Here is a 25,948-nt window from a genome sequence, read left to right as displayed (position 1 = left end):
ATCCACGTTGCTACAAAGGGCCATATCTCATTCTTTCTCATTGCCACGTAGTATTCCATTGTCACACTTCCCCTCTTGAAACAGGAGATAAGTTTGGGCTTCTCAGTTTCTTGCCAGAATTAAACTGGCAAATAAGGGCGGTTACTTTGTGAATGCTTTATTTGCCAGAGTATTTTCCTCTCATTTCAGGAAATAGCAAAGGCAAGCAGAATAAGGTAAATTTTGGTTAGTCCAAACGTGTCGTCACATAGGGCTTAATGTACAAGGGAATGGAGCAAACTTTTTAAACAATTGATAAATAATTAATATCATTTTGGTGTTAGTCGCGGCCTTTTCTTCTGATTGAAATTACATGTAGGACCAGCAAAATGCATATTTCCCATAAATTCAATAAATATTTATTGAGTCCCAGCTATGAGCCGTGTACTGTTTTAGGTGCTTGGCGCACATCAATGCACAAAACAGACAAATGTCCTTGCCCTCCTGAAACTTGCCTTGTGGCACAAATTGATGAATAACCCCAAACTTAGTGCTTGGCACGCCCTCGTTCAGAGATATCCTGGGCTGCCATCCACCACTCTTTAATAGGCAAGGCAAGAGCTGAAATGCATTACTGAATTGGAAGCATGCTGTTTCCAATCATATTGTGTGTCTAATTTATTATGCAAAAGGGAAGTAAATTTTTATAGTGTCTTGTGTGCTCAGAAACTTTGCTGTCACGGTAGAGAACATTGCAGCACTAAGGATTAGGTGGTGAAAACTTTGTAAAAGAACAAAGGTTACTTTCATGCATTCAAGCAAGCATATATAAGGGGGGAAATTGAGTGTCAAGTAAAGTGGACCCTTTTCGATGCAATACAGCCACGTATACGCAAGTTAAAGCTTTATGCAACAAGCTAATTTTTGGAAGCCACGCTGTTTTCTACCGGAGCAGATCTAAAGGATATATTTCAGACTTCGCTGGTCTCAGTCCTCACTCCTAACTCTGTTGCCACCCTTGCCTTTTTCAGGGCTAACAGTATTTCTTCTTTTCGTAGTTAAGAATGCTTTTTCTTGGGGGGAGAGGGGAGTGGAGCTCAAAGTGATTTTATCGGTGCATTACCAAAAACTCATTTTTTTTTAAATGAAAACATTTGGAGCCCAGGTTTTTACCTTTAAAGCTATTTGCTGGCACTGTATGCTTTCTCTGAGACTTCCACTGTGGGCTCATGTTTAAATTAGGAAAGTAGAGAAGAAAAGGCTGACGACCTGGAGGTACCAAAATACTGGTCAGGTTTGAAAGATATCTTTTCGTCTACCTGCTCATCCTTATTTTCAAATGTGTGCCAAAATATCGCTGCTGAGTCCCCACAGGTGAAGGGAAGCCACTTTTTTCAGTGGGTTGTTTGTTTTATTGTTTATTGTTTGAACAGCATTCCAGCGTTCTCTCCTACATGAGAATATTCAAATAACTATACCCACAACCGATAATAATAGCCAAGGAATTGGACAATACTGCATCTCAGAGCATCTAAAATCCCACTGCCTGCCTCTCCCATCCCGGCCCACCTGGACCTCCTGCTAGTTTCCAAGCTGCTGATGTTTATGGGGCTCCAGGCAGCCCCTGGGCTCTTTAAAATCTGCTGGGTACAATGCAGCCTACCCCAGTTGAATCATTTCCTGCTCCAGCCCTGCTGATAATGAGAAGTTCAAGACAGGAAATAACAGTGTCAATATCAGTGGCTTTGCTTATAAAGTCCAAAAGCACTGTAGCCCTTAAGACCATTGGCCAAAAACAGGTAGTAACGGAGTTAAATGCAGACTCGCACCTTGTAGGGCTCCTTGAAATAAAATTCTGGCGGAGACACATGGGGTGCATATCATTTTGCTTTTCTCGAGATACCTAAGGGTGGCACGTGTGGATAGTCAGAGTCGAGGCACCTGGTGCTCATTTGCTCCTACTGTCCCCAATGCCCTTTCTCTCTTATTGTGAGTCTTATGCTTGTATCCTGTATTCCTCTCTTGTGTGGCATAGAAACACTGACAGTGGCAGACATTGCCATATTGCCAGTGAGAAAATCCAAGAAGGTGCTGGCGTCAGTCTTCAGGCAATGTTCGTTTTCGTGTTGAATTGTTCAAAAGAACAGAGCAGAGCTTTTTAACTAGGGAAGAAAAGGTTCGCATAATATTCAGCACTCTCAAATTCTGCCTTACTTTGGGGGCTTAATGACTAATCTACTGGCAGACTTTGAGGCCTAAGTAATATTCTCCGTTGCCAAATTAGCACCTCTGTGTTTACGTTGCAGTTGTGAAATATGTGCAGTATATAATACAACAAATTACAGTGGCCTGAGCCCTGGAAAGAGCTCGAGAGATGTGGTGGCTGTGCGTGTGGCAAATCACAGTACAGTCTGCCTATTTTTCTACTCCTGGTTTCTAGGGTGAGCCCATGTAGCCGAGGGGTGAGTTTTGTCATGTATGGCTTTTCTTTGTTACTCCTCAGACCCCTAGCTTATAAATGTGTGCTTGGAAATGAACTCAGGGAAGAGGAGAAGCAGAGTAAAGGGTTGGGGGTTGGGAATTGGTTTAGGGCATAGTTTTGTTGGATTTAAAAATATATATAAGGATATAGTGGTATACATGTTCGAACTGGAAAAATTACAACTGCAGGGCATTTGATTCCTCTGTTTGGATTCCAAGGGCAGAGTTTACTCCCACTCAGATCAGAGCTTTTAAGTATGGCCCCGGCCACATGATGATGCACCGAGAGGGGTTTGTATCTTTGGACTTTAGCCTATAGATTTATGCAGTGGAAGAGGCTGGAGGACCCTTCTGGCCAGTCTCGAGGGTAAATAAGAGAAGGAGTTCTACTTATAAACTGTTACAAATTGGTCCTCAGTAATGGCTGCCGTGTTGATCAGACGATATAAGGGGGCCCCCAGTGATTCCTGGGATAACAGCTGCATGTAAGTCAACCACTGAACATTTGCTTGTAGCTGCTCTAGATTTTTGTTTTTATTGAAGGAAAAGGAGTATAAACATGGGACACACAGTCTGGAGGCTGCTTAAAGGGTTTCTCTTGTTTAAAGCTTATATTGAAATGTCAGTGTCTAACAATTGCCATGTCGGAGCTTATAATTTGAGTTGTGCTTGAACATCCAAATGGTAGCTGTTATTTTTTTCTCTTACAACATGGACTGACGAATAGTTGTGTTGGTCCAGGTTTTATAAATTGGAGAGAGAGAAATTATCATTCCCCTCTGAACTGGCCTCAGACAAACAGATTTTGTTCTTACAGCACAAAGTTTTGTAAATGATTATCACGTTCCCTACATTGAGGTGGTATTACAGTTATGTATTCAGACTCATTTCCTTTGAAACATTGAAGAGTGGAGTAAATATTTACATTAGCATCAGTGTCTTCTGTGTGGACTTGATTCCTGTTAACATTTATGTTCGCGCTTAAATGAAGATTAACAAATGGAAGTAATTATTTTAGCTGAAATTTATATACATGTGAAATCATTTCTCAATTATGCCCACACCGTCATTGGTCATGCTTTAAAGCGGTTGACCAGGACAGGAAGTCGCTGGCCTCCAACATGTTCTCAGTGGTGAGAGCTTCACTCGTGCCTTTCCTGACCTTGGACCCACAGTGCTGGCCACACGCATGCTTCCCTCCACCAGTACATAACAAACAGGGGTTTTCTGGAAAGATGAGGGTTTATCCTGGAAGGTCCATGGTCTTCTCGTTCAATTGACTAATCGCGCTCTGATGTTTCTTTCTCCCTTTCCTTGTGCTAATTTCTGCTCTCCCATGTATTTGTTAGAATACTTTTCAGCCGAGTGTTTAGAACTGGAGTTTTTCTGTACTGCATAATACTGCTTATTTGCTATGTAACTTTTTGACAATCAGAATTGCAGTGTGGCCATCAATCCTTATTCGTAGGGTATGGAAAGGGTAGCAGTTTTAGTCTTTAGCTTCCAAAGTCACCTACAAAGGCAAATTTTGCTCCCTGTGGAAAATCTAGAGACTATGGATAGGCAAAAAAGGGAAGAAAAATCTAGAAATTTCATCCGTAGATCTCATCCATAACTCAATAAAAAAAATAGGGCTGCACTAGCCTATTATATCCTTAATGGAATATTGTAATGGTTATTAAATCAATTGACTCAGAATCTCTTTTTAATAAATGAGTCAGACTGTATTATCCAATTACTGTCAGCTGCTACCTTTCCGGAGAGCAGAAATGGTCACTTTGATTGAATTTTTAGGTTTTTGGCACCTTTACGAAGAAGGGAGATAAAAAGACAAGGTGCAAGTTGTGGCTTCCTCGGCAAAATCCTGAGTCTAAGGCTTAAGTTCACCTGCATTCGGAGGTGTTGATAGTGCCTCCCCCTGAACATCAACTTCAAATTAAAACCACAGTGTCACTTTACAGCTCCTTACTACCTCATACCAGATAGCAAGAAGAAAGGAGAGAAACTCACTTTTGGAAGGAAACAGGGCTTACCTAAGGTAGATCCCCCAGTACTAAGGATTTTTTAGAAAATTGTTTGAAAACTAACACACTGCCCTTAGCCACACAATGCAAATAGAGAATATATGGGAGCTGAGTTAAACAGAGACTCTGAATATGGATAAACTTGTGAATTCATATTATAAATATGTTGTCTTAGTTTCCCAATACTATCTCTACCCTGTTCTTCAGTTGAACAGTATAAAATGGGTTCTGTTAACCAGTGGTAAAAGCGTTCTGGGTCCCCCTATCACTCACTCATTATCCATTTGACCCTGTGGAAATAAGCAAGTAGGAGCAGGGAGAAAGTGAGTAGGGAAGTTAATAAAAGTGGGAGAAATGTCTAGATGTGTTCACTTGTAGCTCGGAGCACACTAGCTTTTGCTTATCTATCATTTGCTGTGTAATAATTCAAATATATTTTCTATCCTACTCAAATAGCTGGGAAAAGTCAGTAGTTGGAAAAAAAAAACTCAAATGTAACTTAGAAATGAAAGGCAGGTAGAACCCCCAGCATCTTTTTTTTTTTCATATTAAAAAAAATGTGCTTTAAACTGTAAACAGTTCTGAAAATGCCAGAAGCTATTGTTATGATCATTGGTATCCCTTAGTGCCTTCACCGGGTATGGGGTTCAGGGCAACTAAGTCTACACTAATCATGCGTAAATGCTTTATCATTGTGTGCCACCGTTTTGTGAATTCACCTGACTAAATTTGGATTATGTAATGTTTTGTGATGGAATGACTCTGTTCTTAGGATAGGAAATAAATAAAAATCGATGAAGACGTTTTGCTTGTATTCATACACATATATCTTTCTTCCTTTCTATTATTTTTTCAAACAAAATACTCATAGTCAAGAAAAAACATCACATTAAAGACCATTCTAACTTGCATAATTCACTTTGTGTTCATGCAACAGTCAGTCATTATCCCCAAGGAAGCCAGCCAGGCTTACATATATTACTTCACAAATATTGCGAGTTTAAGAATTCCGGAACAAATGTGTATACCTGCTCACACCCATAGGCTGCGTCTTGGTTCTTGTGCAAAACACGTAATTTAAAGATGAAATAAAGACTCCTGGTTACCTTCTTACCACCAAAGTAAGGTATGCGGCATCAAGGAAACATTTAAATTTGCCAAGTATTTCTGATGATCAACTTACTGACCCAATTCCCTACAGTGGTGTTTCTTATATTTCTTAATATCTAAAATTCGGAAAATTTTTGGTGACTTTAGGATTAAAAAAAGAAAGAGAGAAAAGAACAGATGAAAACCCCTTGATCTTATATAATCCCTAAAGCTTTTTGTATAACCCCTTGTCATGTCAGTATGCACAATTAAACTCCTTCTTACATAATTATAATCAAGGAATTTACTGTGCCACCCAAATACAGAGTAGGTTTTTATCTCTTGTGAAATGTAGACAGTACTGGGTGGCTTAATTAGTGCTTTGCTTCTCTTTTTACAAATTCCAATCCTCTGCTTCTAAAGACTCATACTTATGTGAGAAGAAAGATTAGGAATACAAATAGAGTGATTTTTACTCCTAGTTAGCTAATAATAATTCACTTTGTAATTGAGCCTTTGTGTTGCCAGTAATATCAGCTGGAGAAGGACTTACACATGCATGTTGTGTTGCATGGAAGGAAATACCTTTGGAGTATAGACTTGTTGCCCACATGGTACGAATACGTCTTTCACATTCCCTAGATCATTCACTAATGATCCTTAGTAACATTTTTTATCACTGCAAATAGGAGAAGGTAAGAGTATAAGTTGATAACAAGCCAGGTTAAATTGCAACCTCTCTGGCCTTACTCTGATAAGTCATTTGGGAGTAGTTGGTGAATGTCATAGCCTATTTGCTAAGATCATGGACCTTGAGGCCCGGATGCCTGGAGTTAAGTTCCGGCTCCACCAAATATTGACCCTGTGACTCAGGGTAAAAATCACTTACAGTCTCTGGGCCTCATTTTCCTCATCTGTAAAATGGGGCTAATAGTAGCTGTTAAATTAATGAATTTATATCTGGGCACTTAGAAGAGCAGTGTCCGAAATGCAGAAAACACTCCAGAAGTGTTGGGTTGTTCATTCCAGTGCTACTGGTTTTGTTTCTTATAATTGCAAATTGAAATAAGTTGGACTAATCCTTAAATTTTAAGTTTTAGAAACATTTTAATGAGGAAATAGGCAACCTAAAAATAATGGCGTCTATCGACAACAGAAACTCTTCACATTATATAGCAATTATTATTACGTTGAAATATTTTTCTACCATCTTGTTCCTAAGATATCAAAGAAAAATCCAGGACTAGTCAAAACTGAGCATGGAGCTCGTAGAAATTCCCTCAGAGAAAGACAGAGTCTAGATCACTGGGTAAAATTGAAACTATCTTACAAGGTAGAAGGAGCAATGAACTGAGAAGATATGGAGAACCAGGAGTACCCTGCATAAAAATAGCACTTGTAGGATAAACTGTAAGCATTACTAATATTCCAAAATTGCCCAGAAATCTTGGGAATAGAAAAAGAAAGTTTGTGTCAATGGGAGTATCACTAAAAACCTTATAGTTAGAAATAGAAATGTGTAGGGGCACCCAGGTGGCTCAGTCGTTTAAGCATTCGATTCTTGATTTCGGCTCAGGTCATGATCTCACAGTTCGTGCTGTGCTGACAGCATGGAACCTTCTTGGAATTCTCTCTCTCTCCCTCTCTTTCTCTGCCTCTCCGCCACTCATACTGGCTCTTGCTGTCTCTCTCTCCAAATAAATTAATAATCTTAAAAAAAAAGAAATATAAATTTGTAGAACATTCTAGGAAAACCAGAGGAGAGACTTAAGGAAGAAGCTGTCCATTTTCCTTGGGTCCATTATTTTAGGACTTTGGAAATACACAGCCATAAAATCATGATAGTGAAAAAGAGATGCCTTATCAGTGACATCCTAATGATACCTTAAAAGCTTAACAAAATGCTTCACCCGGAAGATAAATACTGCCTTCTGATTCTCTTTGGAGTTTAAATTCCAGAAATGTTTTACATTGATACAAATTCGTAGGTAATGTGAAATAAGAATCCACAACCATACATGCTACTATATATTTATATTTGGTGATGGAAGTAGTTTAACAGATGCAATTACACTTGTCCGTTAAAGATATGATGTGGGGGCACCTGGGTGGCTCAGTCGACTGAGCATCTGACTTCAGCTCAGGTCACGATCTCACCGTTCATGAGTCCAAGCCCCACCTCAGGCTCTCTGGTGTCAGCGCAGAGCCCACTTTGTATCCTCTGTCCTCCTCTCTCTCTGCCCCTCCCCTGCTTGTGCTCTCTCAAAAATAAATAAAACATGTAGAAAAAATTTTTAAAAAGATATGATGTGTTTCAACTTTTCTGTTCATGTATTCTTCACAGATGAAGGACTGAACCATGAATGTAAGCTCTGCAGCCAGACCTTCGACTCCCCTGCCAAACTCCAGTGCCATCTGATAGAGCACAGCTTCGAAGGGATGGGAGGTACCTTCAAGTGCCCCGTCTGCTTTACAGGTAGGAAACTCTAGAGAGCTTCATGGCCAGTTCATGTCTTTCCTACCAAAGCATATTCCCACCACAATGGCCTTTTACAGACAGGACTTCTGTTCAATTTGGGGAGAAGATGTTTGATTTCTGCTTATATTAGCATTATTGATTGCCGCCCACTTAAAGGCTCAAATGGGCAGGAAGGTTAACTGTCAGGATGAACAAATGGCATTTCAATTCTCTCAGAAGTTTGCACTTTTCCATTTGGAAAACGACATCCATGTTTTGTTCCCTTTTCTCCTCTCGGTGTGAAAAGGTTACCAAGGCAAGAGTGCCTGCACGAAGCTGCTTCTTAATCGCAAGACGTCTGACTGCAAGTGCAGCCGTGTTGCCAGCCTATGTCTGTTACTTAAACTTGGAGAGTTTTCTAACATTTCCCGTAAGAAATAAAAAGGTAGCATTAAAACCCTCCCAAATTCCTGGAGCTAGAAAACAGATTAGATGAACAGATTAGGTGAGGCGTTTATTTCCTAGGAAATTGGATGGATTTTTAATATAAATTTACACTTTTAAGAAGAAACTTTCATTGGATGTTTTGGCTCTATAGTTTACAGCAGCAGCAAAAAAACAAAAATGTAAATCAGAATCTATAATTTGAAGCCCTTGGGGTTGAGATATGATCACACGTATTTCTGGTACTCCCCCCAACAGTGACAAAGTTATTTTGGAAAGTCCTTTGTGATTGTTTTGCATATGTCTTGAACTCAGTGGTCAAGCCCCTCAAGGCTATGTTCCCTTCTTACTTGTCAAAAAAAAAAAAAAAAAAAAAAAGACCAAAACACAACAAAAATATATCCTTCTCTCAAAATTGACTTCTTTGTTTGCAGAGCAAGATCCCAGGCATTGATTATTAACCTTTACTACATTCAGCCTGTAGATTTCTGTCCTGTAACAAAAGAAGAGAGGGGCCATGTTCATTATACAGTTACTGCAAGTAGTTCTTGAATGTGTTAATGACATTTGCCTGTGAGCCTCCTTCTTTCAATAATTCCATCAGCCACGCCTTCTTTTGGAACTGTTTCGTTGTTGTTCTTGTGCTTTCGATTCATATTTAAAAATATATATTGGGCTTGGGGGATGCTTTTTAAAATTTATCTTTTTAAGTTTTTATTTAAATTCCAGTTAACATACAGTGTAATATTAGTTTCAGGTGTACAATTTAGCGATTCAGCATTTACATACATCACCCGGCGCTCATCACAACAAATGAACGCCTTAATCCCCATCACCCATCTAGCCCATCCCCCGACCTGCTTCCCCTCTGGTAACCACCAATTTGTTCTCAGCAATTAAGATAAAATATATTGTTATATTTTTACCACAACATAGTATTTATCTTAAGATACAATGAGTCAGGAGTCAGGGTTCTTTATAAAAGCTCGTGGTAAGTCTTCATAAGGAAGACTGGGTCATAGATCTCATGACTGAGACCCCTAATAAAATAGTTATTTCATGTTGTAGCCAGAAGCCTCATAACATGTGCTAAGTTATATGGAGATCAGTTGCAAATCTGTATAAAAACCCCATTTCTTTTTGTGGATGTAGGTAAGAGACAAAAATGCATTAATCATGAGTCGTCTGCATTTTCTGTGCTGACAGACCTGAATTGTTTCAGTGTATCTTGAAGTAATTTTAGAAATAACAATTAAAAAAAAAAGAACTTCCAATATAAAGCATGTTAGGTGGGAGCAAAGAAATCTGAGTAGTTTTTTAAGGTAATGAGAAATGTGATTAAAATGTATGACTCACAAGAACAATATTCTAATATTTTAGGTTGGCTGGCAATTAGAATAATTTTAATGATTAGAGTGGAGTCAAAGTCAAATGCCAACATCTTTAATAAATCCTCTCCCTGCCTATACAGATTAATATTGTAGATGCAAACTTTTTTAGGTCACAGTGCACCAGGCATCCATCAGAAGTCAGTTCTGCCAACCCAAACACTGCCTCTGGCATATACAATTTAATTATTAATAGTATGTCTCCTAGGTAAACTGTTACACAGTCTTAGGGCCTTGTTTTGTAGTCATTAAAATTGAACATGTTTATATTATTGAAACCCTTGCATTCAGTGTGTAGGCTGAGTTGATCTTAAAGTATCCAAAGAGAATTTACCTGCCGTTCTGTTTCACATTTATAGACAGTGCCCCAGAGTAGCTGTGGGATATAATTTTTAGCATTAACACATTTAAATAGAGAACTGTTTGCCAGCTATAACTTTAGGCAAATACAATAAGCAGGGTTTTGGCATCTATGATTTCTTAACCTGTGGGTTGCTGAGAAATAAGAGTCATTTCTGTTCAGACAGGGCTGTGCATTTGACAATTTTCAGCTTTATTTTTAAAAGATTTATAGGGAGCAGGGCCTCGATAAACCTTTACTTTGGAGCTGTTTGGGCTGAATTGGGTGCTTGGTAGAGTGCATCTTAACAAAAGCCGGGGACCCAAGCATGAGCAGATGTGACTCAGCCCTCCCCGGGGGCCTGGCAGTGGTCACACCCAGAAGGTGCGGCATTCAGTCCACTCAGCCTGGGTCTGTTCACAGGGAGTCATTGACTGAGGGCATTTCGGAAAGAAAATAACCCAAGGTTCACCATCCTTTTATCATTTCAGTGTTTGTTCAAGCAAACAAGTTGCAGCAGCATATTTTCTCTGCCCATGGACAAGAAGACAAGATCTATGACTGCACACAATGTCCACAGAAGTTTTTCTTCCAAACAGAGCTGCAGGTAATGTCCCCACGAGGAGAACTGGGATTGAACTCAGTTGCTCTTCTTATAGGAAACAAGGGCATTTTAAATCTGGATTCACAGTATCACTCACCCTGGGCCACCATGATGCTCTGTGCGTATTGGGGCAAAGGGAGAATTAGAGGCTGGATTAACAGACACCAAAGTAATTTTGCCTCTGGCTGCTGTCAATCATAAAAAGAACTAGAACAGACCTATAATTGGACCTTCTGACCCAGTGTGATAGGCTTAGAGGTCAGGTTTATTGGACTATGGGATCATTCACCTCGCTGTTATGGCCCATTCTCCCCAATCCTGTTTTATTCATGTTCTGTTCCCAATGGACTCCAAGCTGGATGGATGTCCAAGTCATTGTTATCCTGAGGGGCTTGAAATCGGAAGGGAGAGGGGAAGAGAAGAAAGAAGCTGTACTCTTGTCCAGTATGTTTCTTCCACATAATGGAAGAGAATAATTATTACTTAGGAACAGCCTCGTAGTTAAAATTTTGGCATCCAAAGACATCAGGTTTAGCCTTGAGTGTCCCACTCGCTAGGTATATGACTTTGCACTGGTCCATAATGTCTCTGAACCTTGGATATGAAGAAATGATAGACGGGTGTAACACTTACGGGGTTGTTGTTAGGTAACATGAAGTAATAGGTACCAACTATAAAATATAATGCAAATGTTTGGTTGGTTTTATTACTCTTAGCAATAGACTAGTAGTTAAAATATGGGTAAGAGACCTGGATTCTATCCTAGAAATGTTACTTATTGTGAAAGGAAAAGAAGTCTTTTTTTTTCTGCTACTTCACCTGAAAAATGGGCATAATACTTACGCTTATTTTTCTGACAAAACGATAGGAGTGACATGTTTTTGTTAAATTTTACTGGTCCCCTTGGAGGAGAATGAGTTCGAACTTAAAATTATTTTATTATTATGAGCATTATTATTAACAATGATTAACAATAAAGTTATTTAGCCTGAACGGGGGGGGGGGGGGGAGGGGTAATTATTTTTCGCATTGAATCTCTTAAACCAGGTCTGGTTAAGCAGGAACCCACCCTCCCCTCTGCCCACCCCACCCCCCCCCCCCCCCCCCACACACACACACACTCCTTAGTTTTTCATAGTACACTGTAGACCCTGAGACAGCTTTGTACCTCTTTGGGCTCTGGGGAAGCCAGATTAATGTGAACTATGTGTCAAAATAAGAAATTTACAGTTTATCATCTGTTCTATAAGTAAACAAATAGCAAATTAAGGAGGTGAAATAAAAAAATCTATGAAAGAATGGGTAAACCCATTGTCATAGTGGTGTCAGTGGGCTGAAATTAAAGTTGCTATCTTACTTTCTATCGCTTCTCAATAGCTATCTACTCTGTCACATCTGTTTGGGATATCTACTCTGACACAGAATGTTGTCAGAAAGTGTATCTTAATACAACCTAAATTTCTGTTTCAAAATATATTCTTATTGCCAGATGTTTCAAAAGATAAGTCCTTTGGGTTTTTAGGACTCTGTAAAGGATATGGCCAATATACCTAGTGATACTTAGCATGTAAACTGTGGAGCAGAATTAATAATAGCTTAAAATCAAAGTTGTAGAGATTCTATAGAGACTGACTTCTCTCTCATGTTCTTGAAAAAAGTTTGCAACAAACTTGCACTTTTGTACTGTTATTAGTAGATTTCTAATACAGCTAACCTGTTGGTAAGACTTCGGTGGGTGTCTTTCATTAAAAGAACCCGACACTATGGCCGTAGTAGCCTGTACCCCTCCATAGCACAGACAAAGCTGAGCAATTATCCACATCCTTCAGGACTCCAGGTTTCTTTTATAGTATACTTTAGGGTTTCGTGGAACATACGGTATTCATTCTGTTCTACAATTAGTCTAGACCTGTGGTTTTCAAACTCTTTGAGCTCAGGATGTCTTTACACTTAAAATGATCGATGACCACAAGGGCCTATGATTTGTGCAGCTTACTATCTATTGATATTTCCGTATTAGAAATCAAACTTGAGAGAAGTTTTAAACACAAGAATATACACACCTGCGATTCTACTAGCTGTCAGAGAGATGATGTCATCACTTATCCCTTGTCAAGTCACCTGTAGGAAACTCTACTCTGCGCTCATGAGATGATGAGGGTGTAAGGGCAAATGATGTCTTAATGCTACTGTGAAAATAGTCCTGACATAACAGACCCCTGGAGAGGATCCAGGAGACCCCAGAAGTCCCTGAGCCACACTTTGAGAACTGTTGGTATGAAAGATACAATACAAAACATACAACTCTTCCTGAGTCTTTGGGATCTTAGAAGGTCAAACATGTCTCAAAATATTCCTGACTCATTCATTCAGATTGTGATCTGGGTCACAAGAAGACTTATTCTACAATCCAAAGCTGTGAGCGCTCTTTTTCCAATCCCATTACCCAGAATCAAACATGGTCTTGATATGAGTACCCAGGTTCAATATACGCATCATCCCCTAGATAAAAGTTTTTTTTATAGTTAGTATGTGATCATTGTTACAAAGCTAATATCAACCATCATTGAAATATCTATGTAAGTCTATTTTCTAAAGTCCTGAGTACTAACAGTGGGTTTTGGTTCCAATACATTAAGAAAAATGGATCAGAGCTAACTTTACTTTTTCTCGTTTTGAGAGTATTTGGATTTTTATGCTTTACCCTCAGGGGTTCACAGTCCTGTACATTTGCTTTCATTACCCAAATTAGCTTTACACCTGGGCTTAGAGGATGGAATTAATGTAATTTTTAAAGATTGATTTCTTTTATTTCCTGCATGAAAAGTGGGCATGGTAAGTGTACCAAAACCATAATAGTTTTGTTAATTTCTAGAAGGAAGGGGAAAATTGACTGAAATTAAGGTAACAATAGAAAATAAGATCGGTAACCAAAATAATAAGAATAGAAAAATGACAAATGAAGCCATTTTATCAGCTCACTGTAGTTCACACTGTGGTAAGTAAAGTAAGTGCAAGTTTTAAAATTGACATATATCATACATACCACTTGAAGTCATCTGTTTGTTTATGCCACTGAAGTTCAGAAAGGCAGACTTTTCATAAGAGGTTATGAAACGAAACGCCCACAAACTGAAATCCAATGGAAGATTGAAAGCATATAGTTTATTTGATTCTTCTGTCAGAGTGAGAATACTAGGGCAAGTCAAGGGTGAGCATTTCAAAATTGCCTCATAATATAACGATGGTATGTCTTTCAGTGGTGTGGTGCATAAATGATTTCATGAGCATAAAATTAATTTACGTTTCTTTCACTACTTATGCCCAGTTAAAAATGTGAAACCATTTTTTTTGTGTGTGTGAATAGACGTGCTTTGTTGGGTATAAAATTATATACCCAACACACACACACACACACACACACACACACACACACGCACACACACACACACGGGAGTATGTTATTTTCATTGATATTTGCCTACAACGCCAGTCAGTACTCAGATAATTCCTTATTATGCACTGTCCATCTTCAGGACACCAATGATTCAGACATCATCTTTTGGACATCACAGACCACAATTCCTTTTATTTTTATTTATTTATTTTTTTTTTATTTTTTTATTTTTTTATTTTATTTAAAAAAATTTTTTTTCAACGTTTATTTATTTTTGGGACAGAGAGAGACAGAGCATGAACGGGGGAGGGGCAGAGAGAGAGGGAGACACAGAATCGGAAACAGGCTCCAGGCTCTGAGCCATCAGCCCAGAGCCCGACGCCGGGCTCGAACTCACGGACCGCGAGATCGTGACCTGGCTGAAGTCGGACGCTTAACCGACTGCGCCACCCAGGCGCCCCCACAATTCCTTTTAGAATTAAATGAGACAAAACCTCTACTTCTATGGAACACTCAATCTAAGACACACCTTTTGCCAGTATGGAAGCTTATACTCTTCACATGACCCCTAAACCTTTCTTACCGAAAGTACTCATTCCAGTTTAGAGATATATAATGTGCAATTATTGGCAAGGTAGTCTTTCTTCTTTGGTAGAGTTTTCCCTCACTTTTGCAAGCAATTCTAATCTATTTGTATCTTGCATGCCGGTGGGGAAGATGTGCTTTGGAATAAAAGTGTATTATTGGAACTAAATGAACATTTTGTTATTTTAAAAGCAAATGAATATATTGAATGTTTCACATGTTTTCCTAATAGACCTCACAACTTTTTCTGCAGCACTTAAGGAAGCTGCTTTGAGCGAGGGATGGTCTGGTCCAAGAATAATATCCTACAATGCATATTTGTATCCAAAGTGGTTTATACAGGTGTGAGCAAGTGGTGTGTTTGTAAAAATGCTGCTGAATAGGCCACTTTCTTTCAATATACTAATTACTCTTTAATTGGTGCCTCTAGACAAGCTACAATTCAATAGCAGTGATCAAATCATTCCCTTCCAACGTGTCTCGTAGAAAGTTCCATCAGGCACCATGTTACGAATGTAATGAATGTTGAGGGAATTTCAGCAGGAGGGAGAGACGGAATTGGCCTGGGTGAACTTCAGGCTCTGAGATTCTGGTATTTGAATTCCTTTTGAATCAAAGGTTATTTTGATACGCAGCCCTTCCCTCCTTAAGCTCACGAATGCAGTGTTTTCCACATTCAAAATGCAGCTGACATTCTGAGGGATACACCATGATTTTCGGGTATCACTTCTTTTTCAGTATGTAATTGTCTCTTCAGCTGTTTTTCTCCTCTTTCCCACCAGATCACCTCATCTGGATGCCTTTTTTCACACCACAGCTTAACTGGTGCTCAAGTTTTACGGTCATATTTCTGAAAGAAAATGATGCAGCGCACATACGATGGGCTGTAAAAGACAACAGTACAGCGTGGCCATGTGGCTGCTGAGCCAGTCACTGGGTCACTTGCTAACTTAGCTGTTTTCTTAAACTAGGCTTTTAATCAATTTAATACAAATCTGTGTCTCAAGTTATTAAATAATACATGATGAGACATTTAGGAGTCATAGTCAAAATCACAAGCCCTATGCTATTTACTACTATTGTCCCAGTGCCATTGTTAATTAAGGAGCATATTTATTAATTCAAATATTTGTAAAATTACCACGTCATCATTTTAAATCGACCATGGTCCCAATCACTCTATGACATATAAAAAATAATTAGAAATATATCACATTTATAGTCTCCTAGAAAAGATAAGACAATGCAGATGATTAAACATTATATGAGCTAATATGTAGTCAATGGTTATAAGTATTCCAAAAGAAGATGCTTATTCTCCAGCTGGGAGACTCAAGAAAGACCTCATGTGGGAGGTGTTCAAGCTGGTTCTGAAGGATGGAAATGATTCTGATATCTGTGATTATGGGAGACTTAGCCACCCATAAAGTCTCCAGCGGTTAGTAGTTTAAAAAATAGTTTTCATTAGTTTTTTTTTTTCATTTGTTTTAATTTGCTACCAATTCCCTATAGGCAGCTTAGTACAAGGGAAAAAGCATGAGTTACGGAGAAAAATCACCAGAGTTTGATCGACAGGGTCACCGTCACTTACAAGCTATTACTGACTGTGTGCTTCAGTTTTATCATCTGTACAATGGGCCCATAGGCAACAACAAGGCCTCACACCTAACTCTCAGGATCGTGGTGAGAGTGCAGCTGAGTAGGCGACACAGAACACTCTGTGCAGGGTGTGGAGGAAGACAGGCACTGGGCGGACATTGGCCCCCTGACCCTCTCTCCCTGCTCACTAGTGCTGACCTAAGTAAACCTAATCGGGAGTCATCATCACTCAGAAATAAAATGTCTACCTCAAACACATCAGAATTTTCCTTAGTTCTCTGCTCTAGTTCTACCAGAATAATTTCCCAGTTAATCATACCTTGACATAGTTTCATGTTAATTGGTTTCCAGGTAAAAATTCTCATTTTTAAACATTCATCTTTTTCACAGGATTAAAGAATCTTGGGCTTTTTTCTTTCCCTTTTTCCTTTTAGCATATAACCGTAAAACAAAACATTTACGTTTGCTTTCAGAAATATGTTTCAAAACAACCTGACCCTTCTCTCCATATACCTCAAATGAAGGACGTGTAGCGGAAACAAAAGTTTTATCTTGCCCCCTCCATCAAAGACAAGGTGGGGTCTGGATGTGATGTGGCGGGGGGGGGGGGATGAGGGTTTGCTCTAGCTCGTTGTCATATTTTTCTCTGAGTAAGGCCGATCCTCTATTGCAAACAGGAAGAATGGAAAAGTGTGCGTTTAAAGCTGTAAGAAGTGCCCTAAAACTATTTTGCCCCAGATACTCCTCACAAACCGTTCTGTATTTTTCAGTTGTCCTGTTTTTATTTCTAATGGAGTTTGAGATTGCTTTCACTATCCCCACTCCAACTCTAAGACTCAACACCCTGTCCTGCCTTGCTTCTCATCGTACGGCCTTCCTTTAGGAACCCCAGACTGGAAGATTTGCCCGTTACCGTGTCTGGGTGGACTCCAGCGCTGGGCTCCAGAGTGGTCCTCTGGGAGGACAGCTGATGTGGGGGGCGTACTTCCTGCCTCTTCCTGGGTGGTTCATGCTTCCTGGTACCTTAGCTCTCCAGTTCCTCAGATCCTTTGGACCTCTGCGTGTCTCTTGTTCTTAGGGCTGAAATCACAGCCCCTAAACACACCACATAGCCTCAGGGATCTCAGGAGCATAAATTGTGTCAAGTGAGCATGTGGGTCTGGAACTGGTCTGTTTCTCCACCACCTCATTTCTCTGCTTTGTGGGCCTGCGGGGCTTTTGAAGTAAATTGGTGCTACACCAACTTCCACTTAATTTGCTCAGTGGTTAAATTGATCTATCTCTTTTATTTGATCGAATCTCCAGGAACTGAATCATTTGCATTGATTTATTGATTGGTGCTATGTTTTCACCATTACTTTTGATCACTTTCAGCTGTTAATATTGGATAATTCAATCAGGATTGATTGGCCTTACCATTGAAGGCAGAAAGTTAATCATATAGGACAAAGAAATAGGACACAGCTAACCTCAGTTTGACTGTTATTCATTCTCTCTCCCTCTCCCTCTCTCTCCCTCCTTCCCTCCCTCCGTCCCTCCCTTCCCCCTTCCCCACCCCCTCTCTCTTCCTATCATCTATGCAGTAGCACAAAGCTAAGGTTTTTCTTGAGCAAAGAAGGGAGTTTAAAATTTTATGGCATTCACAATGCATCTAAAGACGAGGTAGCTTTATTTTGCTCTTTTATAAAACTGCTTCTAGAAATTAAGCAAGCGTACGGAAAGATAGAGAAGCATGATTGTCACAATGAACTCATTTGGACTAAATGAGTAAATGCATTTTCAATTACCCGTTTTGTACCAATAAATGCCTAATCTGCGTGTGCATGCTTGGAGGCACAACGTGGGCTCACCTTTTTCTAAATTTGGCCCTCACTGCTTCACCATGTGTCCTGCTAGTCAAATGCTCAAGAATCAAGTGGTTAATATGACCGAAGTAGGGGCAGCAGAGGTGATAGCAATAAGCCAAAGCCACTTTATTTACATCTGAGTCGTCTCTACAACACCACAGCTCAGTTTTTAAAAATTCTCCATCCATTAATTTCTTGATGTTCATATCGATGGCTGGTTTTCGCTATTAAAAGATGGAGCACCACCTCCTCGTTCTAGGAGTCATTCCCTCCTCCAACAGCCCTGTTGTTAGCGATCTGCCATTACATTATTTTTTTGTCTGGCCCAGAGTTGACGACAGATGGCCATCTCCGAACTGCCATCAGTGCGACTTTATGGAGCATCCAGCTAGGGTGTACTGAAGAGCACTGTGGCCAGTTCCACAGCCCCCTCCCTCCCCACCCCCTGGAAATGTTCATCACCTCTGCCACATTCTGCCTTGGCTGGGCTTTGCTGGCCCTGCCGCCTTGTATGTCGCCAAGACAGCCTGCTGCTGCAGCAGCGCCAGAAGATCTGCCTCCTTTAGGAACGAGAAACTGCGGGCATGATTGTCCTGTAAAGACAGAGCTCTGTCTCACCACGTTTGCAGTCAGATCCTTTGGAGAGACCTGGAAATCCAAATTTCTAGAACATTCTGCAATCCGGAGAGGCACGTTAAATTCCCACATATGTTCCTATTTTAGATGTTTGCTCCACACACGGATCAGCTTCCTCACATTAGCGGAGACAAAATGCCAAGAATAGAGCCTTTGTGTTTACAAACTTTTACCCGACTATTGGAAAACACCACCCCCATATCCAACTGTTGTGACAATTAGAGAAAGAGAGATGGTAATCATGGACTTCAACTATAAATCCCCTGAAATGAGCAAAGAATTCATTCCCGCGCCTTCTGATCCATCGATGTGGCGATCCATCGGACAGCCGCGCGAAATGAGCTGTTGCTGTGCATTTGGAGAAAGATTGATAGGCTGCTCTTGATCGAGTTTGCTAAGGCAAGGCAGCTTCAGAGCCAAGCGTGTATTTTAAGAGGAATTCACATTTGTATCCTTTATTGTTATATTTGCAGCGAATCTACAGCTCGGAACAGGCTCTGCCCTGCAGCTATGAAAGAGTAAGTTCCCCTTATTGGAGAGAGAGAGCAGTGTTCTGTAAAAGCCCGAGATGTGGCGGGTGAGATGAATAGTGCTTAAAAGCAGTGCTCGCTCGCGGTGCTGTCATTTAGAACAGCAACTCCAAGGCTTTAAACGGGAGTGAAAGGCAGGGTAAACGAGTCCTTTAAAAGCGGTGAAATTTTAAACTGCCTAAAATAACAGACCTCCTTCATTGATAACTTCATCGAATGCGCGAGTGGGAGAACTAACCAACTGGGCAGGAACCGCCTTCCCATAAGGGGAGGAGAAAGTGCGCGAAAGGGAGGCTCTTCCCGGGTACCCAGGGTGTCTGAGAGGTGGGCATCTTTCTTTCGCGCCCGCCCCCTCCTGCTTTGATTCCGTTCCCCGGCTGACAGAAGACCACCTCTCACTGGAAACCCGAATCACCCGTGAAAGGTTTCCTTTTCTGACATCGCCAAAACTTAATTTTGTAATTATCTGACTTACACCACTGGGCACATCTGCTAAGTTTGTGTGCCTTCTAGACACATAAAAGGCTACCGGGATACCATTAAATAGCAGCAGTGAGCTTTGCTGTGCTTTGAGTTTATAAGGGTGAAAGGTGATTGGGCAGGAAACTAGAACAGTCTATTTGCTGTGAGCCAGGCGCTAAGACCTCACTCCCATACTCAGTTATAATTCATGATGGTACTGGTGGGAAGCCCTCATCCCTCTGTGGAGTTAATGCATCTCCACTGAAGCCTGCTGAGAGCACCCTGCGTCTCCGCCCACCATCTGTGCCTTCGCTTGCAAGCTTTCCCTCTCTCTTTCTCACTTTTTCCTGAGATCTCGGAAACGTTGTCGGGCCACTACTGCTTTGTTAAAGGTGGCGCTCCAAAACGGGACTGTCCTGGAACTAGGAGAAGAGCTGGAAGGGACGCATTACGGTGTCGTTTAATGTCTCACGAAGAACACGGACAGGCGGCAATGGCCTTAAACCAATCGCTGACTCTGGGAGCCGGGGATGTGCTGCCAATCGCCGATTAGTAAGGGGCACCCATGGTCTGAGAGCGACAGGAGGCCGGGGACAGCAGACAAGGTGTGCGTTGCGATTGGAGTCACGTCTGTCCTGAACCTGAGTTCAGAGTCCAGAGTTGGATCTGAGAAATGTGCATGCCCTCTGTCCCATGGCTCAGGTCAGCCGGTGGCGTGAGCGCCAACCCGGTCCCCCACATGCTGCCCCATCTGCAATGTGACGCCCCCCCCCCCCCCCGCGCCCCGACTCTGAGGACCAGAGCTAATTGCCTCGGGGCTCCGCAAGCCTCTGCTCAAAATGCCCTAACCCCAGGCTTCGCAGAACCCCTCTTACACACTCTGGTGATCTGCGTGGTGCAAGCCACCTTCTGAAGTAGAATGAGCAGAGACGCCCAGCTCCAAAACTGGCTGCAGCCCAGAGCCCCAGAGCTGGCAGGAAGACTTGTTCCCTGCCTGTCCCATCCCCTCAGGGGGCCTCCCGCCCCACTCCCCACTCCCCACTCCCACACTCTGCGGGGAGCCCAGAGGGTGACCGGACAGGAGGGCACAGCCTGTTAAAACGAAAGATGATACTGCCCCTCCCGGTTCACTGCGGACCCAGGATTAATTTGTAATGTTTCACAATCTGTGCTCTTAACATCGTCTGTTGTTCGTACTCCTTTTTAAAAGATAAATCAAATTCAGGCCTGAAATACCAGTGTATGAATTTAACAGATGTGATGCCATAGGGGACCTACTGTGTTATAAGCTGCAGAAATGGCCTTTTTATGCCTCAGACTTGGGCTTATTCCAAAGAGGCTTTAGAACTACAGCAGCGGGGTGAGAGGTCACACATTAAGACAGTAGCACCCACACGTAATTCGGCCTTGTGTGTAATCGGTTCAAAATCTCATCCCGATGTCTGGGTGGTATTACATCGTCTCGCTCACCCTCCGAAGGGAAAGTAAGGCAAGAGTGGCTGTACTCACTGTCCAGGTTTTCCTGGGTGAAAGATCACTTTGAGATGACACAGCTGAGTAGTCAGCCTGAAATCCTGGTTGGTATTTTATTAATTTTGCACCAAGATAAATCCTGAAATTCTGACAAACTCCATGACAGGTGAAATTCCTTCTTGCAGTATCTGCTCAGCAAGAGGCTGCTCATTTCATTCTGTTCCGAGGCAGGCAACAGGAGGGCAGCTTTATAATCAGCCCTCAAAGGACCCCCAGCCGCCCCAGAGTCTCGGGCTGATTGAATAACTCCTGGGCCTCTTCCCCTAGGCCTCCATCAGCGGGGGTCCTGTGGAAAGCAATCTCCCGCAGACTGGCACTGAAGTGAGCTTTAAACCACCATTTTCTGCTCTCCAGAGGAGCCTGGAGTACTAAAAGATAGATGGGCTGCAGATATTTTATGAGAAACTGTCAGAAGAAGAGCAGAGTAAATGTTTTTTTTCTTCTCCTTCTTTGAGTCACACACTACATCACTGTTGAATTTCTCCCAGAATCTTTTACATTTAAAGTAAGAAATTAATTGGTGGCTAATCTTTCATTCCCCCTCCTTCTTCTTCGTTGTCTTCCTCCTCTTTTTTTTTTTTTCTTAAATATTCACACAGAGGCCCTTTGCTTAACCACAGTTGCAGAAAATCAGTACCATTTGCGATGAAATATTTATAACGACAGAATGAAAAATTGGATTCATTTTCTGGACTGTAGCCGAACAGTCTGCAACTTTGCGCGGCGTTGTTTAGCATCTCTGATTCCTCCCTTCCGCCGGAGTCTTTTTCGAAAACATGCCACATGTACGCTTACCTATGCTTTGGAGGGATGCCTACCAAAACACGGAACCCATTTTGACTCTTCAAAAAGAAAAATTAGGGGAGAAAAGAGCATATTTCTGTGCTGCGGCGGGCGGGGGAGGGGGGGGTGGGCGGGCTCGGCTGTGGTCCGTAGAAAGGTAGAGAGGATGAACCTGGTCAAAAGGAAGAATGCCAGCTTTGCAGGGAAGGCAGGGAGAAGTTTATAAGCAATACAGAGACAGTCTGGTGTGCGCTCTGTAGCAGAGTACAAACAGCAATCAGCAGGCCACAGTATCTGGGGGCAGATTTATAAGGGGAAATGGGAAAGCAGAACTGAGGTGTGTAAATATACATCGAATATCAGAGCTCACCTTCTTTTTTCCCTTTAGTGTTGACTGCATACGCTTTCCTTTCCACGTGACCCTCATACTCAGAGCTGCTTTCTTTCTAACAGCGTTGATTATTGCATTTTTTTTTTTTAAGAGGTAAAGGACCAAAGGATTCTACTAAAACAGTCCGGCGCTTGTATTTCAAACAAGTGCAAAGCTGCAACAATACATTCGTTCTTAGGACGGGACCAAATTGGATTTGTAGCAAGGTGCTTGTCAAGTAAATTTCAGTCCACCCAACAAGTTTTCGCTTTCCTCTCCACAGATGGGCCTGAGGAGCCCAGCCATGCCCCCTTCCTTCGTTGTAGGAATCTAACAAGGGATGGCTCCCTTGCTAACAGGGTCTCCTCAGGCTCCTGTTCCAGCCCTGTGAGGTGACCTCTCATCCGTCCCCTTTTGAAGCACTGGGTTTAATTAGTTAGCGTTGTTTTGCTGGTTTTATCATGAATAAGAACAGTCAAACTCCCATCTTCAGGTCCCACGCACTGAATTTGCATCATGCGTTGCCAACTCCACAAGATCAATAATCCATATTTTATTGCACAATAAAGGCTGCCTGTAATTGAATTAGCTCATTCATTCCATCTGATTAGCCCTATTTTATTCATGGAGAAGAAAAATAATAGAAACCTACCTTCACCGCTATATTGCCTTATGTGAATGGAAAAGAGCCTTCGGCACTGTAAAACATCTTCCTAAAGATGTAGAGCATTAATGTCAGTATTTGTTTATCCTAGGGATGAACTGAATCACATGACACTGCATTGTTGTTGTTTTTTGGTTTGGGGGCTTTTTTGGTTTTGGCGATCACCAGTGTTCACATCCATGGTGTCCATCTGTCCGCTGCTCAGCCGGCATGAGTATCCAGTAACAAGAGCAAGACCCCACCGCCCAGTTCTGAAAGGTAGCTGGAATAAACGTCTTCTGTTATGCGCCTTTGGAGAGATTCGCCTCCAGGGATTTACCCTGAGGTCATTACCTCTTCTCCATCCATGGGTTATCATTTTCAAGAGGTTCGAATGCTTGCTCTATTCTCATTGTCACAGAATCTCAGCCCAAATTTGGATGAGGGTATTGAGAAACACCGAACAGGAGAGGGGCCCTTTATTACTGGGATCTCTCAAGATCTCAGAGCATAATACAGTTTGTATGTGACACACACTGTCTCAGAGGGTTGGAGTTTTTCAACAGGCTTCTAGCTTTGTCTTTGCATTGCATCCCCCCCCCCCAAAATAAATAAATGAAATGATTTGGAGAAATATGCTGACAGCACGAAATGATGTGTGTTCTGACACAAACTGCATCGTAGCTTAGAAATCTAGCCTGAAGTTATTTTACTGTAGCATGTCTTTGATTCTTTGATTCCAGGGAGAAACAGAATTTTCCTTGAAAGCGTGTGTTTTAGGATGTGACAATAACTTTTCTCCAGTGCTGGGCATGGGTTGGGCAGATTGTTTCTACTTAGCCCTTATTACTGCTTTCTTTCTTGAAGACGGAGGTTAAGGGGGGGGGGGGGAGGGGAGGATTTTTTTTTACATTAGTTTTTCAACAACTTAGGAGAGTCTGAAATATATACCCTGGCGAATGGAAACTATAATAGTGTGTATTCAGAATCAGTCTCCTCTCTGCAGACCAGGAAAGGGACATTGAATAGCGCTCATTTATGTCCTGCCAGACGTATTTCTGCATGTGATGTGGCTTGCCGAACCGCTTTGAATGATTTCCAGTGTTATTAGGCAGACTCAGAGGAGTAACAGGCCTCATGACAGAAGTAAAGAGCCGTGTGGCAGCACTCCTTGGTGAAGGAAAGTTGCGCGTCAAACCCGGTCATCAGCGAGAGAAGCGCCCAAACGCAGACTTCATTTTAATATCCGAGTTAACAACTCTCTGGGAATATTTCTCTTCCTCTTGTCCAGCTCCTTCTGTGTTGTGGCTGGTTTGCATTTGTGTTTGAAGTGCCAGGCGGTTTAATGAAGTTATTCTTTTATAAATTTTGCAACACTGAAGCAAAGCATGAGGGCTTTAAATTAGAATAAGTGCCACTTCTGTATGGCAGGTTCCTTTGAGGACTGATTAGAATGAGGCCTCCCGTTGCCAGGCCCTTTATGCATAGCAGTGTTGCTGCATGTACTGGTTTACAGCTCACCTTTGAATTTGCATGAGCGTGCACCGTGCCTGCTGCCTGGCCCTCTGTTAGAGCTGTCTTTCTTCCAGGATCATGTTAAATACTTCACTTTAAAGAGTTATTTTTTTAATTATATTGCTTTATCGTAACGAATTAAAATTAACTTGGAGTAGCAAATTATATAAGGATGGGAGGGTTATAGATTGCTCTCACCATAGTTACAGCACATCTTTGTGTGGGGGGAACAAGAGGCTGTCCTTCTGAAGCTCTGTGCACCCTGAGAGGGGAGGAAACTGTCCCGCAGAGACCTGGAAGCAGTTCCAGAAAAGGTGCCCAGGACGTGGGAGGAGAATGGGAGTTTAATGTGGGGGTTTCTGAAGGAAACGGAAGCTCTTCTTGGCCGGATGGAAAGCCGGGGAAAGCTCCGCCATTGTAAGGCCCGAAAGATCCCGAGACAAGAGTAGATGATGGACGGGAGAACATACGAATAAACCTGAAGACCTGACGAGGCTCAGTGCATTAAGCATTCCCGATTTCCTCTCTTCGTGCCTGCCTGTGTGAACTGGCTAATAAACAGGGGTGATTTCAGGGAATGAGGAGGCAGATTATTAGAGAAAGGGGACTGGAAACTTCCTACAGTACACAAAAACACACAGAGGAAAAAGGAGAGGAAAGAGCGAGCAAGAAAACAAGCACCCACCTCGACTGTGACATTATTTCTCCTCTCTCCAAACCAGAGTTTTTGGGTTGTTTTTGTTTTACTTTAAAGTGAGGGACACCCAAATAGACTTGAATTTGTGAAATACTTGCACGTTAAAAAGACTTTCTTAGAATTTAAAACAAGGGCAGGGGCGCCTGGGGGGCTCAGTCAGTTAAGTGTCTGACTCTTGATTTCAGCTCAGGTCATGATCTCGCGGTTCATGAATTCGAGCCCCACATCGGGCTCTGTGCTGACGGTGTGGAGCCTGCTTGAGATTCTCTCTCTCCTCCTCTCTCTCTGCCCTTCCCCTGCTCGTGTGCATGTGCTCTCTCTCAAAATAAATAAGTAAACTTAAAAAAAAAAAAAAAGAACTTAAAGCGAGGCTACTTTGGGCTCCTTCTAATTGCATTCTCCATGGAGGAATATATGAGCAATGAGGGACAGAAAGATCGGAGGCAAACACCAGGGATTTTACCTTGTAGAACCCATGCACAGATGTAACATCCCCCCCCCCCCCACACACACACACACACACCCGGCACATGCTCACGCCAAT

At 41.7% G+C, this 25,948-nt stretch overlaps 1 protein-coding gene across 4 annotated transcripts in view; it reads left to right on the top strand.

Annotated features, from left to right (window-relative positions):
- ZNF521 (zinc finger protein 521) overlaps positions 1-25,948 on the top strand; it is a 280,911-nt gene that overhangs the window by 243,300 nt on the left and 11,663 nt on the right. For all 4 annotated transcript variants that reach the window (XM_086682654.1, XM_086682653.1, XM_086682651.1 and 1 more), the window contains 2 exons: positions 7,918-8,049; positions 10,695-10,810. In XM_086682654.1, coding sequence (XP_086538780.1) covers positions 7,918-8,049; positions 10,695-10,810 — 248 coding nt within the window. The remainder of the gene's footprint in view (positions 1-7,917; positions 8,050-10,694; positions 10,811-25,948) is intronic.

Source organism: Puma concolor, chromosome D3 (genome assembly GCF_028749965.1).
Source record: "Puma concolor isolate L17-30 chromosome D3, mPumCon1.1.hap2, whole genome shotgun sequence".
In the NCBI taxonomy this organism is placed as follows: domain Eukaryota; kingdom Metazoa; phylum Chordata; class Mammalia; order Carnivora; family Felidae; genus Puma; species Puma concolor.
The sequence above is the reverse complement of the archived record's forward strand: the minus strand, read 5'-3'. Positions and strand labels throughout refer to the sequence as shown.